We start from the raw sequence: 16,285 nt of genomic DNA, 5'->3' as shown, positions 1-16,285 counted from the left end.
AATGACAATAAAAAAACAAAATAATAATAATTATATATATTAGAGGTGTGCAATATGACGATTTTTAATAAAAATGATTTTGATAAAAATGTCTTCACGATCTGCTTTTGAAGAAACATATATCTTAGTCACTGCTTGTTAACTGTGATATGATACTGAAATTACTTTTTTTGAACACTAACAATTACTCTGTGGTTTAGATTTGGATGAAGGACAAGCATTATTCTAACAAATTCCAGCTAATCCTATATTTATGAATGTTTTATGGGCTTTCTAATTTCATTAACTACCACCTAGCTTTTTCACAGAAATACAATACTGTCAGTTTAGCCATCGGGATCACATTATCTTGTGACAATCCTAAAAGTTATGATGGATGTTTTGTGGGATTGGCATCTGGAGGATGCTTTTATGCAGAATTGTCATATGAAAGCAGTTCTGGGCTCTCACTAAATAGACATATATATCTGGCCAGTGTTTGGGAGTAACTAGTTGCATTAAACCCTTAATTACAAAATAAATATAACTGTAATCAGTTACAGTTATCTCTATTTCTGTGTGTGTTTATTTAGGTGGAGGAGGTGGATGGGGTGACCTGTCTTCACTCCCCTGGGCAGGGAAATCTCTTGTCGAAGGAGGTCAAGGAGGCTCATCCTGTCCTGAGGCTCTGTCTGTGCTGGGATGGGCTACATTTGGAGGGTTTGGGGGAGGAGGGGGCGCTTGCACTGCTGGCGGCGGTGGTGGAGGATACAGAGGTGAATGTTAGATTAAAAACACTTGCACATATGTCACAATCACAAACACAATTATGTGTTTAAGTCTGGAGTTACTCTCTTCTGGCTCAGGCCACAGTAAGCTGTCAGCCTTTAGTTGCGTTTTAAATCGTTTTTATTTCATTTTTGGGTCAGAAATATTTGTATGTTTTTTAAATAAATTCTAATATACTCATGTGTCTTACGCTCGCTGAGGCTGCATTTATATGTTAAAAAATACAGTAAAAAAACAGTAACATTATGAATTATTATCACAATTTAAAGTTATATATATGGAAATGTAATTTATTTCTATGATGCCAAGCTGAATTTTGTACTGTTGCAGTCATTACTCTGGTCACATGATTATTCAGAAGTCATTCTAATATTCTTATTTGGTGCTCAAGAAACATTTAAAGGGTCTAATATATGTCAAAACTAATAAGAATTAAAAAAATAATAATAATAATAATTGAAACAATAAATACAAAAATCCAAAGCGTCTTTAGTTTTATCAGATTTATAAAAGAAAGATACGGCTGTACCGCTTCTCTCCAAAAACAGTTGAGCTCCTGGAGGCGTGCCGTGGGCGGAGCTAAAGAGTCACGAGCATGAGCATGTAACATCCTTCTCGAGCAAGTCCTGTGCAGCACTGCCGACGGCTTTAGTAACCCGAATGAAGCACGCTGATGGGCTGCTCTTGCTCTCGCTCTGGTTGATGTGTGCACGTGGTATTCCGGGAGACGTCATACAGGGCCATACTCAAAAAAAAAAAACTTTCCGAAACTAATACGAACCCTGAAGGAGAGTCTTTGGCACAGAAATACTCTGTCATCCGTCTAACTCGTTGTCTCATGTTTAGCATGAGAATCCATCTGTTTAGCAGTGTAAATAAGTCAGAATGTATGAAATAGCATTAGACATCCCCTTTAAACAATTTAATATGTGCTTGCTGAATAAAATTAATAAATTTAATAAATATTTCTTTAAAAATCATTTAGATGGTAAAAATATTAAATTGTGTTATATACCTTTATTTATTATGTGATATACCGGTACATTGCATTTTTTATTTATTTTTTATTTTTATTTTTTTGTATTTATTGATTTTTACTACAAAAGCTAAATATTTTGACATTGTAATGGAAAATATAGGAGAAGCCTAAAGCTACAAGGTTTAGATCATAGTTCGTGTTCTGTTCAAAGTTACAGAATTATTGTGCGTGATAAGCGACCCCTTGCCCTGAGTTTTTTCTGACACATACTGTAAAAAAAGATCTGTTGTTAGTTATCACAAAGAATGATTTGCTTTGTGAGGCAGATGTTTCATTTAAAAAGAAGATTGTTGTACAGCTGTTGTTAAATCATCACATGTGCATTTGCAGCGTGAATCTTTTTTTTTAAATGTGGATTGTTTGATTTAATGATTCACTTTTTCTTTCTTTTTTTTTTGATGTCACCTTTGCCCAGGTGGTGATGTGCCCCTTCTTGATGGCATCACAGCAGATGGACAAGATGGTGTCTCTTTTGTTCACCCCATGGGAAAGATATTTCTACAGCCACTTGCAGGTCAGTTTTTATCTAATCCAGATTGTCTATAATAGTATACAGTTGTGCTCTTAAATTTACACACCCCTTACATCTGTAAGACGTTTAACATTTTATAAGAGCGAGATAACATCTTAAATAAAAAATGATAGTGTCTTAAAAAATAAGATAATAAAAAAGTTTTAGTTCTTATTAAAATGTGTCTTTAATTACACAAATACAGAAACAGTCACTTAATCTCACAGACTTTATGTATTTGCTGATATGTATACACAGACACATGTATGTCTCCTAGAAAAAACAATCTGAAATAAATCCACCAATTGTTTCAGTATTTTTCAATACACCCAATATGCACTAGCAATGATTGTTTTTCTCATAGAAGTTGGCTATATTGAGAAAACAGGCCACGCACACATCCTTACTGATTCAGTAATAAACATGAAAACTTGTGGTAGATAATAGAAGAACTTATGTGTCATTTATTGAAGTTGGCGCCACTGTTTATTACTGCAAGTGTGTTTCGAGTTAAAGGGCCAGAATTCAGACTGACTGTCGCTTGTGAGGCCAAGCACAAATTTTTGATATTACTTCATGATAATTTTCATTTAGTTTAAATTAGTTTAAAAGGTTCAGGGCAACTAGTTGCTAGTTAATTTACCAATTATTAATGCTATGATAAACTATAACCTTTTATCTTTAATTATGAACTGTATTTTTAAGTAGACATTGGCAATAATATTTATATTTCATATTAAATTTATTATTTTAAACTGCTGAAAGTTTATTATGGCAACTTTATATGTTAAAATACAGGCAAAAACACAAACCTTTTTTTTTTTTTTTTTTTAATAGGGGCTTTAAACTCATGATAATTTCGATGAATAGTTATCTTGTTTGTTTTTCCCCAGATTTCAAGATTCCCAATTTTTTACAAGAAGATGCCCTAGACTGAAGCACTAGGGTTTTGAAGCAGTGCTGTGCAGTACTGATGTATCTGTGTGTGTTCTAGCTATGGAGAGTCATGGGGAAGCTGAGATCGAGGTGTATCTAAATTGCAGCCACTGTCAGACCCAGAGCTGTAAGAGAGATGAAGATCCCAGACTCATCCTCTGCCTGTGCGACAGCGATGAGGTTCTTGCACCAGACAACGTCACCTGCCTAGGTACCTAAACAGCCGATGGCCATTTGCTCTTCAAAGTTTGTCTATAAAAACATTTGTTTGAAATATTTCTAATTCACCACTTTTTATGTCATCCAGCAGTTGTTCCATTGGGCTCCCTGGCAGATGGACCCCCATCCCTGATATTTATCCTGATGGTGATTGCGTCCACAGTAGTTACGGGTGTTGTTCTGACCTGTGCCAGCCTCACGCTCAGTAAGAGACTCTTCCAGTTCTGCATCAGCTCTGTGCCCTCCGCATTCCATCGTCTCTGACATGCTTCACTTATCTCCCTGTGACATATTTACAGTATGCTTGCAAAAACTGCATTAACAGCAGGAAGGAGAGTGGGAATTATAAGCAATGTTGGTGACTAGTATTTTTTTTTCTTTTTCATGCCCCACAATTATTTTATTATTTTAAGAACAAAAATTACTTTAAAATATTGGAGCCACTGGGCATTAGTGTTTCATCATTTAAAAAACCTAAAGAAAATGGATAAAAAAATGTGACATGAACAAAACTGTGACATGAAAAAAAAAAAACACTAGGGACAATTATGTGGGCAAATTTTATACAGCACTTTAATACAGTGGGAAAGGGCACAGGTAACAGTGACAATTGATATATACACTAGCTTTGGCTATCAGTTTGGCATCAGTAAGTTTTTCTTAATACTTTATTAATAATAATTAATTAATAATAATAATAATAATTAATACTTTTAGTCACCAAGGAGGCATTACATTGATCAAAAGTTACAGTAAAGACATTTATAATGCACTTAAATGCTGTTCTTTTGAACTTTGTTCATCAAGAGTGCTGAAAAAATGTATCAAGGTTACAAAAATATTAAGCAGCACAACTGTTAACACTGATAATTTTTACGACCCCAGAAGTTGTAAGAAGTGTTCCAAATCAGCATTTCTGGAGGACCATGTGACACTGAAGAGGCTTCTAAAAATTCAGCTTTGCCATTACAGGAATAAATTACATTGTAAAATATGTTCAAAAAGAAAACAGTTATTTTTAAAGTGGTTTTCACTGTATTTTTGTTCAAATAAATGCAGCCTTGGTGAGCATAAGAGAATTTAAAAAACATACCGACCCTAAACTTTTGAACCATAGTGCACACAAGCTAAATGTTTTTTTTTTTTTTTTATGAACTATCAAATATGTATTACAGAAGCTTTAAGTTAACTGCCAGTTAGGCCTCCTGCAATATTCACATATATTCACTTGTTTCCTAATTCCTAACATTTTGCGGTTGTTCTTGCTGTTATCTTGCTGTTAATTTCACACTCAGTGTAATGAATGAAATATTTTTTCTTTTAACATATCTTTAATGTTACATTTATAACAGTGTGTTTTTAATATTTGTACAAATTGCTTGCTTGTTTTTATCTAACTACTGTATGTAGTGTTGCACAATATCCCTTAAAGGAACAAGGAGGGAACTAAGACAGGGACTGCTATTAACCCTAAAACAGGCCTTTGAAATGAATGCATGTAAATAAACAATCAAGCCAAATTATTTTCAAAACTAACTGCAGTCTCACTGATGGGCTTTTTTGTAAATGCATGCTGACCAGTATCTTATAGTATTATAATTGCTGCTATTTAACTTGTGTGTTTTTACTTGCAACAACATTTTGTGCTTAAAAAATTATTATTTTCCAGTTCAGGACAGTGAGGGAATATTGAGAGTGTCATAATGCACTGTCTCTATAAATGTGAGCGTCTTGTGGAATTAATGTGGTTATCATTTTTTTCTTCAAAAATATTGGTCAAAATTGATAATACTTTCATCGCACTGGTGGCTGTCCAAAACGCAGACCTTTGAATTTAACTCTCATACAGGGAATCTAAAAAATTCCTTGTAGAAGATTTTTATATCAAAAGTCAAAAGCAGTGACTTTGGGATGCACCGAGATTTGTGATTATATTGATAATTACTTTATTACATATAATCACTCAGGATATTTTTTAAATAGATTTAAAAAACAAAAAAGATATGATAACATGTATGATGTCTGATATTATAAATAAATACTGTTTGGTTTTCCCCCTAACATTACAATTTAAAATGTTATGCTTAAATTAAAACTATAGGCATTAAAACATTATAATATGCAATAGAAACTTGGCATAGAAAGAGTTTATTGTTTGAATAGAAGAAAGTACTTGCTTTTAACACCACCTTAATCTGGTCAGTGTCAATGGCACTTTACAATAAGGTTCTATCGATTAACTAAAATTAACCAACAAAGAGCAATACATTTGTTATAATACATATTAAACTCTGTTACCTTTAGTTAACATTAAAAATAAAAATACAGCTGTTCATTGTTTGTTCATGTTAGCTCAGGTAATATTATACATCTTTTGATTTTAATAATGTATCAGTGAATGTTGAAATTAACATAAAATGTTAATAAAATGTTTTAGAATTATTTTTCATTGTTAGTTCATGCTGTTATTGTATAGTAGTTAACTAATGTTAACAAAAGGAGCCTTATTGTAAATTGTTACCGAAATATGTATTGTGCATTCCTAGAAATCACTATTTACTTTACATTTCTTGTAGAACCCATTTCTAGAACCCTTTAAATATGATCGAGATATGCCATAAACCAACAATCTGTCACAGTGCTCTAACTTTATGTATATGCAATGGACTCTTATCACTGTAAATGCTTTATTTTTATATTGACCATGCTTAATTTCATGTATCCTCCTTATGTTTGATTTAAAAACATATTGTTTGTTTGACTTGTGCACTAACTGTAAAATGCTGTGCCATGACTTGTTTTGTATGTATTTTTAAGATAAATAAAGACTTGTCATAACCCAAATTCCCAAAGAGAAGTGAAACAGACCTCTAAAAAGACAACTTAAAGGGATACTCCACCCCAAAATGAAGATTTTGTCATTAATCACTTACCCCAAATGTTGTTCCTAACCCGTAAATGCTCCGTTCGTCTTCAGAACACAATTTCAGATATTTTGGATGAAAACCGGGAGGCTTGTGACTGTCCCATAGACTGCCAAGCCAACCACTGATGGCAGATGGACAATTCTGATGATGCTTTTTATACTTTCCTGGACCTTGACAGTGTAATTTACTTGGCAGTCTATGGGACAGTCACAAGCCTACCGGTTTTCATCCAAAAAATCTGAAATTGTGTTCCAAAGATGAACAAAGCGTTTAAGGGTTTGGAATGACATGAGGGTAAGTGATTAATGACAAAATTCTCTTTAAAGCATGTTTCTTGAAAAGTTTTTTGCTTTGTATATTTTGAACATTATATTTAATTTTTGGCAATTTACATGTAATTTAAACTCAAATGCAAACAGCAGAGCGAGGTCTCTGGTCCTTAGTTAGCAGAGCTCCACTGGACGCTAATTGTGTTCTTCCCCTGAGCTCTCCCCCATGCAGGTTGGTAGTCTTTGCTCGGGTCCCCCCCTCACCCCTAATACCTGGTCAACTTCCAGCCGGCTTCGCTTCGCGCCACTGCGCCAGCAGCCCAACGGCAAAAGGGGACCCCTCACCTCCACGCAGTGCCCTCCCCAGCAGACTACCAACCTGCATCGGGGATATGGGCAGCCTCCACTGAGGGTGAGTCCACCCTGCCCGATCGCTTGCTGACAGGCCCAGAGCTTCAGTCCTCATCTGAGGGGCTTTTTTGATTTTATAATGCACAGTTTTGTCCTCTTGATAGAATTCCATGGGAGAAATAAGTGCACTTAGTGGTTCTTTTTCTTAGAGAAAATTACCATCATGCTGAAAGTCTGTTGACACTTTTAGGATGCATCACTTCATCTTGCACAAATTGTACCAATTGAGACCAATAATTATGCAAATCAAGCAGGTGGAAAAAAAAAGAACTTCGTAAAAGATGATCACTTTTGCTGATTCCTTGTGTGTTTTTGCCTTTTTGCAGTCTATTACCGTAAGAAGAACCACCTGCATGCAGTCAGGATTCGACTACAGAGCCCAGAGTACAAGCTTAGCAAAATCCGCTCGTCAACCATAATGACTGACTACAACCCCAACTACTGCTTTGCTGGCAAGGCGGCTTCACTGAGTGAGCTTAAGGAGGTTCCACGTAAGAACATCACCCTCCTCAGGTATCTTTAGCTGCTTCATACATGCTGTTTGAGGTCCCTAAGATTTTTGAAAAGTTTTTGAAAGAAGTCTCTTATACTCAGAAAGACTGAATTCATTTGATAAAAATACAGTAAGGACAGTAATATTGTGAAATATTATTGCAATTTAAAATAACTTTTTCCCCCTATTTTAATATACTTTAAAATGTAATATATTCCTATGATGACAAAGCTGAATTTTCAGCATCATTACTTCAGTCTTCAGTGTCACATGATCCTTCAGAAATAATTCTAAATATTATCATTTCTTAATATTATCAATGTTGAAAACAGTTTTCTGTGGAAACCATGATATGTTTTTAAGGATTATTTGATGAATAGAAAGTTCAAAAGGACAGCATTTATTTGAAACAAAATTTTTTTTGTAAATTTATAAATGTCTTTACTGTGACAATTAATATATCCTTGCTGAATGAAAGTATTATTTCTCAGACTATTGAACAGTAGTGCATAATAGATTATTCTGAGTCATATACTTTTTTATTTAAATTTCTTCTTTAATTTAATCATTCTTTGAGCTTAAGACTGAAAACAAAAATAATAATCTCTTTTATAACTTATTGATAAATTTTAAATCTATTTCAATAAAAATTCTTCAGTGTTTATTCATAATACATTAATGCTAATTTATATATAACACATAAAAAATAGAGTAGTTTATATAGAAGTTGACATTTACCTAGACTAACACACGTTGTAAAATATTTTTCATTTTTAGTTCTTGATACCTAATGCATTATCTAATGTTAACAAGGTTAAGGTGGCTAAGGCTCAAGGATGGTATCTGGAAGAATCTGCATGCACAGAATTTCTGTAAAAAGTCTTACACATCTACTGTGCATTGTATGTTTACATAATGTCTGTGCATTATGTTTTATTTTGTCTAATTTGTTTATTCCACCAGCCAACAATAAGAATGTAATTCTTTCAGCTCCATTCAACACATTTGATCACATTTGCATTCATTCTGTAAAATTTCACAAATTGAATTCAGAGTTAATGTAAATATAACCCAGGTTATGCTGGTCCTGATATTAGTTAAAATAATGTTCTGGGTTAAATACAAGTTGAGATCTGTTGACAGCATATGTGATGTGCTGTTAAATAACAACTAAAAGTAATGTTGACTTGTACATGGCTGCAGTATGTATCACACTCAACCCACAATATTCATTTGATATTCTGTGATGACATGTAAAAGTACTGGAAATTAGTTCCACATTTAAACATGTCAGTAATGAAATTTTTAACTATAGGGCGTTGGGACATGGTGCCTTTGGGGAAGTGTATGAGGGCCAGGTTTTGGGTATGAATGGAGAAAACACAGCCATGCAGGTTGCTATAAAGGTGAGTGTTCCCAGATCTGCCTTTCCCTTTGAAACGGGTTTCTGGCTTCTCTTAATTGATTCTGTGTTTTATCTCGCTCCATCCCTCTGACAGACTCTTCCAGAAATCTGTTCTGAGCAGGATGAGATGGATTTCCTAATGGAGGCTCTGATTATGAGGTATGCTTGGCTGCAGCACACACTCACAGCACTGCTGTGGCCGCACATGTGTGTGACAGACAGAACATGAGGGATGAGACATTGCCATTCCAGTCCTCTGCTCTCTGTTCTATGAAATCTGTTCCTTTCTTTTAAATCGTTTGTTGTGATTAGCAGGTTCACATCTGGTGTTTGTTTTTGAGGGTATGGCATCCTCTTTAGTCAAGCAGCAGATATTTTTGAATGATTCATAGTCTTCTGAGCAAAGCGTACTGTAGTTAATAAAAAACATCATATCCTTCATACTTTATTTGCACGGGCTAGATCAGTGGTTCCATACCAGCGGATATTTTCATTTTGACTTAGCTTTGTAAAATTTATCATGCAGAAATTTTAAAATAGGTGCATAATATAACATAAAATTTATATTATAAAAATTATATAAAATAAAAACTCATATAAATAACTTTACATAAACATTTTAATATAAAACATTAAAGCTGTCAAAAGGTTAAAATATTATTTTATTTATTGATTTCCATGAAGAATTATTATACTGGTACTAATAATTTACTAATGCAATATTGAGCTTTATTGATTATAGGGATATATTATGTAAGACAAAAATACAAAAAATTACTAGCATTAAAAAAATCAAAAATTCAAAAAATTTAAAAATTTATCAAAATAACAAAAGAAAAAAAATTCAAATTAATACAATGTGAAAATAATTAACTATTCTTTTTTTTCAAGATCTTTATAAGGATCCCATTGTTAAGTACAGTGGCTTAAAAATTTCTCAGAGATCTGTTGCCCTTCATTTCAAGATGCTTAAACCAAGATGAGCAAAATAAACTATAAACAAAATAAACATTTTACATTACAATAATTGGAATACAGTCAAATATTCATTTGAAATTACGTATTCAGTCAATATTATCATTGACATGGTGTGTGTGAGTCAAGTTGTCCGTTCTTCTGAATAGTTCAGTTGTTGTTGTTTTTTCCTTTACTCTTTTGTGTCTGCAGTAAGTTCAGCCATCAGAACATTGTGCGCTGTATTGGCGTCAGTCTGCAGATCCTGCCTCGCTTCATACTGCTGGAGCTCATGACAGGAGGAGACATGAAAACTTTCCTGAGACTGAACCGCCCCAGAACTGTGAGTATTTGAGTGTATAGACATCATACTGTTTATATATAACTCTGTTTCTCAGTTAGCAGTCATTTTTGCTTTCATGACGACTGTTTGCCAACATGTGTGGAACTTTGCATTAGAAAACAACATTAATTATTTCCATTTATTATGAAGAGAGGTAAGATAAGCACAATTTAAATACAAAACAATTCTCTAAAAGAACTTTGATATGTACAATCGAAGTACTGTGTAGTTCAGCAATATTAATATCGTGTTTTTCCACAGAATCAGCCGTCTTCTCTAAGTATGCTGGAGCTTCTACATATGGCCAGAGACATTGCACTTGGTTGTCGCTATCTAGAAGAGAACCACTTCATCCACAGGTGATTTCTCACAGTCAAACCTGACTGAAGTTTGTCCTAAAGTAGCATTAAATTGTCTCAATAAGTGGAAACTGCTCTTTAGTGAATATGTAGATGTTGTGAACTCATCACAGCCTGTGACCTTGATGTCTCACACAAATCAAGCAAGTATGTCTGGTGTGTGTTTCAGGGACATTGCAGCACGAAACTGCCTTTTGACCTGTCCTGGTCCAGAGAGAGTGGCTAAAATTGGAGATTTTGGGATGGCTCGAGACATTTATAGGTGATTTTATCAAACTTCTTATCTCACATCCTTTTTTTTTTTTGTGGTTTAGTACCTGTTAAGTGTAAGAACGAGCACAGGCATTGAGTTTTAACAATACTTTTGCATTGCAGGGCGAGTTACTATAGGAAGGGTGGCCGTGCCATGTTGCCGGTGAAGTGGATGCCACCTGAAGCCTTTCTAGAGGGCATTTTTACATGCAAGACTGACACCTGGTACATAACAGATCTGGTTTACTGAAAGACCTTCTTTTGTTAACATCTAAAAAGAGCTATAGTTTTTACATCAGTGTTTAGTGCACTGTTATGCCAAGATTCAGGTAAAATATATAGAAATACACTGTATGGGTGTAATATTTATTTAATTATTAATTGATATCAATCAGTTGTTATTAGATATTTTTATTATATATAAAAAGAGCAGAGACCTGAGGCCAGACATGGTCATTACATGCAATTTGTCTCCATCTGCAGGTCTTTTGGGGTACTGCTGTGGGAGATTTTCTCTCTTGGATACATGCCTTATCCATGCAAGACCAATCAGGAGGTATTGGAGTTTGTAACAGGTGGAGGTCGTATGGATCCGCCTAAGAGCTGCCCAGGCCCTGTGTAAGCAACAATAACAGCTTTGAGAATGGATTTCGGGCCTAACCTGAACTTAAAGGGATAGTTCTCCCAAAAATGAAAATTCTGTCATTAATCACTCACCCTCATGTTCTTATAAACCTGTAAGATGTTCATCAGATGTTCATGTGCATCTTTGGAACACAAATTAAGATATTTTTGATAAAATCTGAGAGCCTTCTGATCCTCCATAGACAACAACGCAACTACCATGTTCAAGGCCCAGAAATGTACTAAGGACGTTTATAAAACAACCAAAATAACATAAAACAAAAAAAATTAATTTAATCAAGCTAAGAGAATACAATCTCCTCTCAAACAAAACAAAAATAAACACTCAATCAAACAATATAATAGTTCTCTTGCTGTCTATACAGGGTCAGAAAGCTCTTGGATTTTATCAAAAATATCTTAATTTGTGTTCCAAAAATGAACGAAGGTCTTACAGGTTTGGAACGACATCAGGGTGAGTAATTAATGACAGAATTTTAATTTCTGGGTGAACTATCCCTTTAAAGGGGACATTGGACAATCTATTTTTTTTTACATGTTTTTATTATTCTTTAGGGTCTTCATGAAATGTCTGTAACCTCAATGGTCTTGTAAAACAACACCCTTTTTACCTTGTCAAAAACAGCTCTGTTCACAGAGAACATGTGAACATGGTGCACGTGTCTTTAAATGATAATGAGCTCTGCTCACCCTGCCCCTCTCTTCCATGAAAGAGGAAATGTGATTTGCAAATAATCATAAAAATATAAAGTGAGACTTACTTCTTCTGGAGGTGTAGCTGGATCACAAACAGTGGGTACTGATCCATCCTTGAGTTTGAACTTTTAGCAAAACCTGCCTTGAATTGTCCCTCATTCAGAAAGCAGTCTGGAGTAAAATGATTTGACAGACATAAATGTATTTAGGTATATTCGGTGGCGTATTACCATCAAAAACAAAATTAATCCACTGTGCCCTCAGTGTCTCTGATGTCGGGAGAAAATGAAGACTCTTATGTTCTCTTTTCATAAAATGGCGGACAGCGTACAACTGGCTGAGGGCGGAAATATGCTAATATGGGACCATCGGGTCCATCAGAGGTTGGGGGCGGGGCTTGAGCAGTATGACGTCATATTGCTCAGAAAATCAAAACAGCTTGATAATTGAGACTCTTCAGGTTTTTTGGGGATTAAAAAAAGAAGTGAATGTATTTTTATCACTGCAGGGTGGTTGTGTCCATACACTGCAAACACCTTGTAATTTTGAATTTTGCTTCCAATGTCCCCTTTAAGTAAATGTGAATGTAAAAAAAAAAAGGGGTTTAGAAGCTATGAAGAAGTATATGTCATTAGTGAAATGTGACTGATCTGTTTTAATGATTATAATTATCAGAGTAATCGTTATAATTATTATAATTGTTTTGGATTTTGTTCTGTTTTAGTTATCGGATCATGACACAGTGTTGGCAACACTGTCCAGAACACCGACCAAACTTCTCTACTATTTTAGAGAGGATCAACTACTGTACACAGGTATAACAGAGTCAGAATCTGACAGATTTAAATTTTAAATTATTTTTTTTTACTTCAAATGGTGTGTTACTGAGTTTTTTTCTTGGTCTCCACTTCCTAAAATATTTATATTATTGTGTACAAAGACCTATTTATACTTTATGAGAAAAATGTTAAGCAAGATGTAATAAAAACATTTCCAAAATTAAATCATTTCTTATTTAATTGTTAAAACATGTATTTCTGTAGCATCTTTTTCCCAAGTAGCTTGTATTTATACACTATTATGATTTTATTAATAATTTAAATGAGCTTTTTTTCATTTTAAAATTCAGTTTTCATTTTTTTATGCTTTATTTTATGTGCTTTTGTCGTTATTAATTTGTTAAATTTCTATTTATCTTTATTTCAGTTTTATTAATTTTAAAACTTTAACCTAAACTTATTCCTTTCAGGTAGTTACCGAGGCAACATTTTCTAAATTCCATTCAAGTTTCATTTAAATTGTGGTTTATTTCAGCATTATTTCAATTCTCCAAAACAATTTTAATAGTCTTAGTTTTAGTTAATGTTAACAACACTGCTTAAAACCACCAGTGGCAAAAAGAAACCATAAGGAGCACCTAAACTACTGGCAGATTTATTTTATTTCTTAATCTTAAAAAGTTGAGTCAACAAAATAAAATAATCCAGTAATAGTAATAATAATGAAAAACCCTGAATTGCATCACTTGTATTGACCCTTTTATTTCTTGCATCCTTTGATCTGTCAGGACCCTGATGTCATCAACACCCCTCTTCCAGTGGAGTATGGTCCAGCTGTCGAAGAAGAAGGTGGCACTGTGATCCGTCCTGAAGGATCAGGCAGTATGACTCCTCTTCTAGTGGCCCACTCTATGTCCCAGGATGCTTCCCCTCGAATGGGCATCACTGGTTCACCCCCACAAGCCCTCAAACCTACAAAGCTACAAAGACTGGCCCATCTTGCACAGGAGGTGGGCATGTACAGAGAAACATTAGAGCCATGTTGGGCTGAGCCAGTTCCTGCTCCAGAAGTTTGTCCAGGACAATGGCTTCAGGTCCCAGAGCACCGGCCGTGCTCCAGGAGCAGTTCGTCGTCAGGCAGCCAGAATCTAAAGAACAAGACTAAAAACCTTTGGAACCCCACCTACGGTTCCTGGATCCTGGAGAGCTTCGGAAGAGGGAAGACATCCTTATGTCACACCCAGTCCATGCCTCTGTCTTGCAACCCCACGTCCATGTCTGTCCCGTCCTCTACATCGGAGCGCATTGACCCTGGAGTAGAAGTTAACACAAATGTCTCGACATCCCCACCTTTGTCTGCAGGATCCTCCCAGACCACGTTCAGTCCTACAGGGCCTCCCTCTCGGAAGAGTCCAACAGGGGCTACGGGCAGCTCGCTCACTGCGGTTATGGATTTGCCAAAACTCCAGAGCTTCCCGTGTGGCAACGTAAACTATGCGTATGATGAGCAGAGCTACGAGACTGAGAGTTTGCCTGTAGTTGTGTCCAAATCTGTGGAGCCCAGCACCAGCTCTTCGGCTACATCTTCACTTGCTGCCCTCGGCCTGGCCACAACATTTACCCACAAACCACTGGTGAAACGCCCTGCTAGCTACGGACACGAGGATTTAAGGAGGCACACCCAGTCTGAGAAGCCCACGAGGGACAGGGATTCTGGTTTTTCCTTATCTGAAGACCTCAGTGTCACCCCTGTGTAGCATTGAAGAATAGTCCTAATTTTTTGGTGTTATTTTGTTTTTGGAACAAATGTATTTTACTGCAATATCTGCAGTGGATTATCTAGAGGCAGAATGGTAGGTTAAGGCTGGAATACACTTCACGACTTTTAAAATCTGTGTAATTTTAAAACACTAGGCATTGTACACTTGCCGAAACTAAGAACCACACACTAAATTACTAAGTTGCAGTCATTTGCAGGCTAAAAAGGTTGATTGTCAATAGTGTAGAGACGTATCACACCGCTCACACCGAAGTCACTTTCAAACCAAGTGGTTTTCTGTTGGTCAACATAGAGAATCCATGTGATCAACTTGAACCTGTTGCAAATCTGCAAGGGGAAATCTTTAGCCTTTGACTTTGAATTTCACCAGCTAAAAACTTTGCAGAACAACTTCAAGACAATTTGACCTCACCTTGAAGATCACACACTACCAGACTTTCAAGTCATTCTGAATGCAGCAAAGTCATGCAGAAACATGTGCCTCGTTGACGGAGACACATGACAAATAAAAACAATGTGTTCTAAAACTGGCTTAAAATATCAAACATGTTTGAAACTCTCAGAAACTAGATGGTATCATAGCCTGAAGCTAAAAAATCAGTCTTTATCCATTATACACTACACAATTTTCTGCAAAATTTGTGACCGCCAAAATCTTCAGACTTAGGTAATTTGCGTCATCCTCATCAAGACGGCAAATTGGGGCAAATATCTGAGGAAAAGTTTTGTAGTATATTCCAGTCTTTAATAACTGCGTGTTGGAAACTATGTGCAAGAGACTACATTATTGCTGTGTGGTACCAAAGACATGAGGAGTCGTAGCTAATTTGCCATTATGAGGCGGCAAATGGCTGATGGTTTCTATTGAAACTTCCACTTGGCTAATAGCAGCCCTTTTACACTGGATTCTCATCTACTGTCAACACTGTGAAAACATATGATGTTCACTTTAAGGACCACATGAAGTGAGAAGTCCTTTTCTACTGATTAGTCATAATTACCAATAAATACATACAGTATGTAGGTTTAGATGTCCTTTACGAATTTGCATTTTGCAGCTGGTTTTAAGTGTATTTTACAGGAAGATGCAAAGCATGTTCAGACCTCACACAAATGGAAAATCCTACTCCATGCCACATAATAATCAATCACCAAACCTAGTAATACTGAATTGATTTGTTAAAAGTAGTTATTTGAGTGACTTGACCAACTTTAAATGAAACACTAAAAAGTTGGTCTAAAAAAGGGACAGTTCACCAAAATAATACAATTGTCATTATTTACTTCAAGTTGGTCCAAACATATGACATTTTTTCTTCGATATTTTCAAAAATATCTGATTAAATGATTTTTAAAGCATTTTTTTTCTCCATACAACAAAAGTCAATATGTTGTTTTGGACTACCGTAGCCAGGGGCATCGGACTGGGGGTAAAACCAGTACTGATTACCAGGGCCCCAAAGGAAGAGAGGGCCCTTGAAAGTCCGGAATATATTTTA

The 16,285-nt window shown here is 35.4% G+C and overlaps 1 protein-coding gene across 3 annotated transcripts in view; it reads left to right on the top strand.

Moving 5' to 3' along the window:
- ltk (leukocyte receptor tyrosine kinase) overlaps window positions 1–16,285 on the top strand; it is a 47,425-nt gene extending 31,140 nt beyond the window's left edge. For 2 of the 3 annotated variants that reach the window (XM_042774590.1, XM_042774588.1), the window contains 14 exons: window positions 573–755; window positions 2,223–2,321; window positions 3,313–3,465; window positions 3,562–3,678; window positions 7,407–7,593; window positions 8,889–8,979; window positions 9,073–9,137; window positions 10,146–10,275; window positions 10,537–10,634; window positions 10,804–10,896; window positions 11,010–11,111; window positions 11,370–11,504; window positions 12,952–13,042; window positions 13,795–16,285. In XM_042774590.1, coding sequence (XP_042630524.1) covers window positions 573–755; window positions 2,223–2,321; window positions 3,313–3,465; window positions 3,562–3,678; window positions 7,407–7,593; window positions 8,889–8,979; window positions 9,073–9,137; window positions 10,146–10,275; window positions 10,537–10,634; window positions 10,804–10,896; window positions 11,010–11,111; window positions 11,370–11,504; window positions 12,952–13,042; window positions 13,795–14,763 — 2,513 coding nt within the window. In that variant the 3' untranslated portion in view covers window positions 14,764–16,285. The remainder of the gene's footprint in view (window positions 1–572; window positions 756–2,222; window positions 2,322–3,312; window positions 3,466–3,561; window positions 3,679–7,406; window positions 7,594–8,888; window positions 8,980–9,072; window positions 9,138–10,145; window positions 10,276–10,536; window positions 10,635–10,803; window positions 10,897–11,009; window positions 11,112–11,369; window positions 11,505–12,951; window positions 13,043–13,794) is intronic. The other variant, XM_042774589.1, reaches the window with a different exon arrangement.

The sequence above is a fragment of the Cyprinus carpio genome, chromosome A17 (genome assembly GCF_018340385.1).
Source record: "Cyprinus carpio isolate SPL01 chromosome A17, ASM1834038v1, whole genome shotgun sequence".
Lineage (NCBI taxonomy): Eukaryota > Metazoa > Chordata > Actinopteri > Cypriniformes > Cyprinidae > Cyprinus > Cyprinus carpio.
Note: the sequence above shows the minus strand (reverse complement) of the source record. Positions and strands in the feature narration are given on the sequence as shown.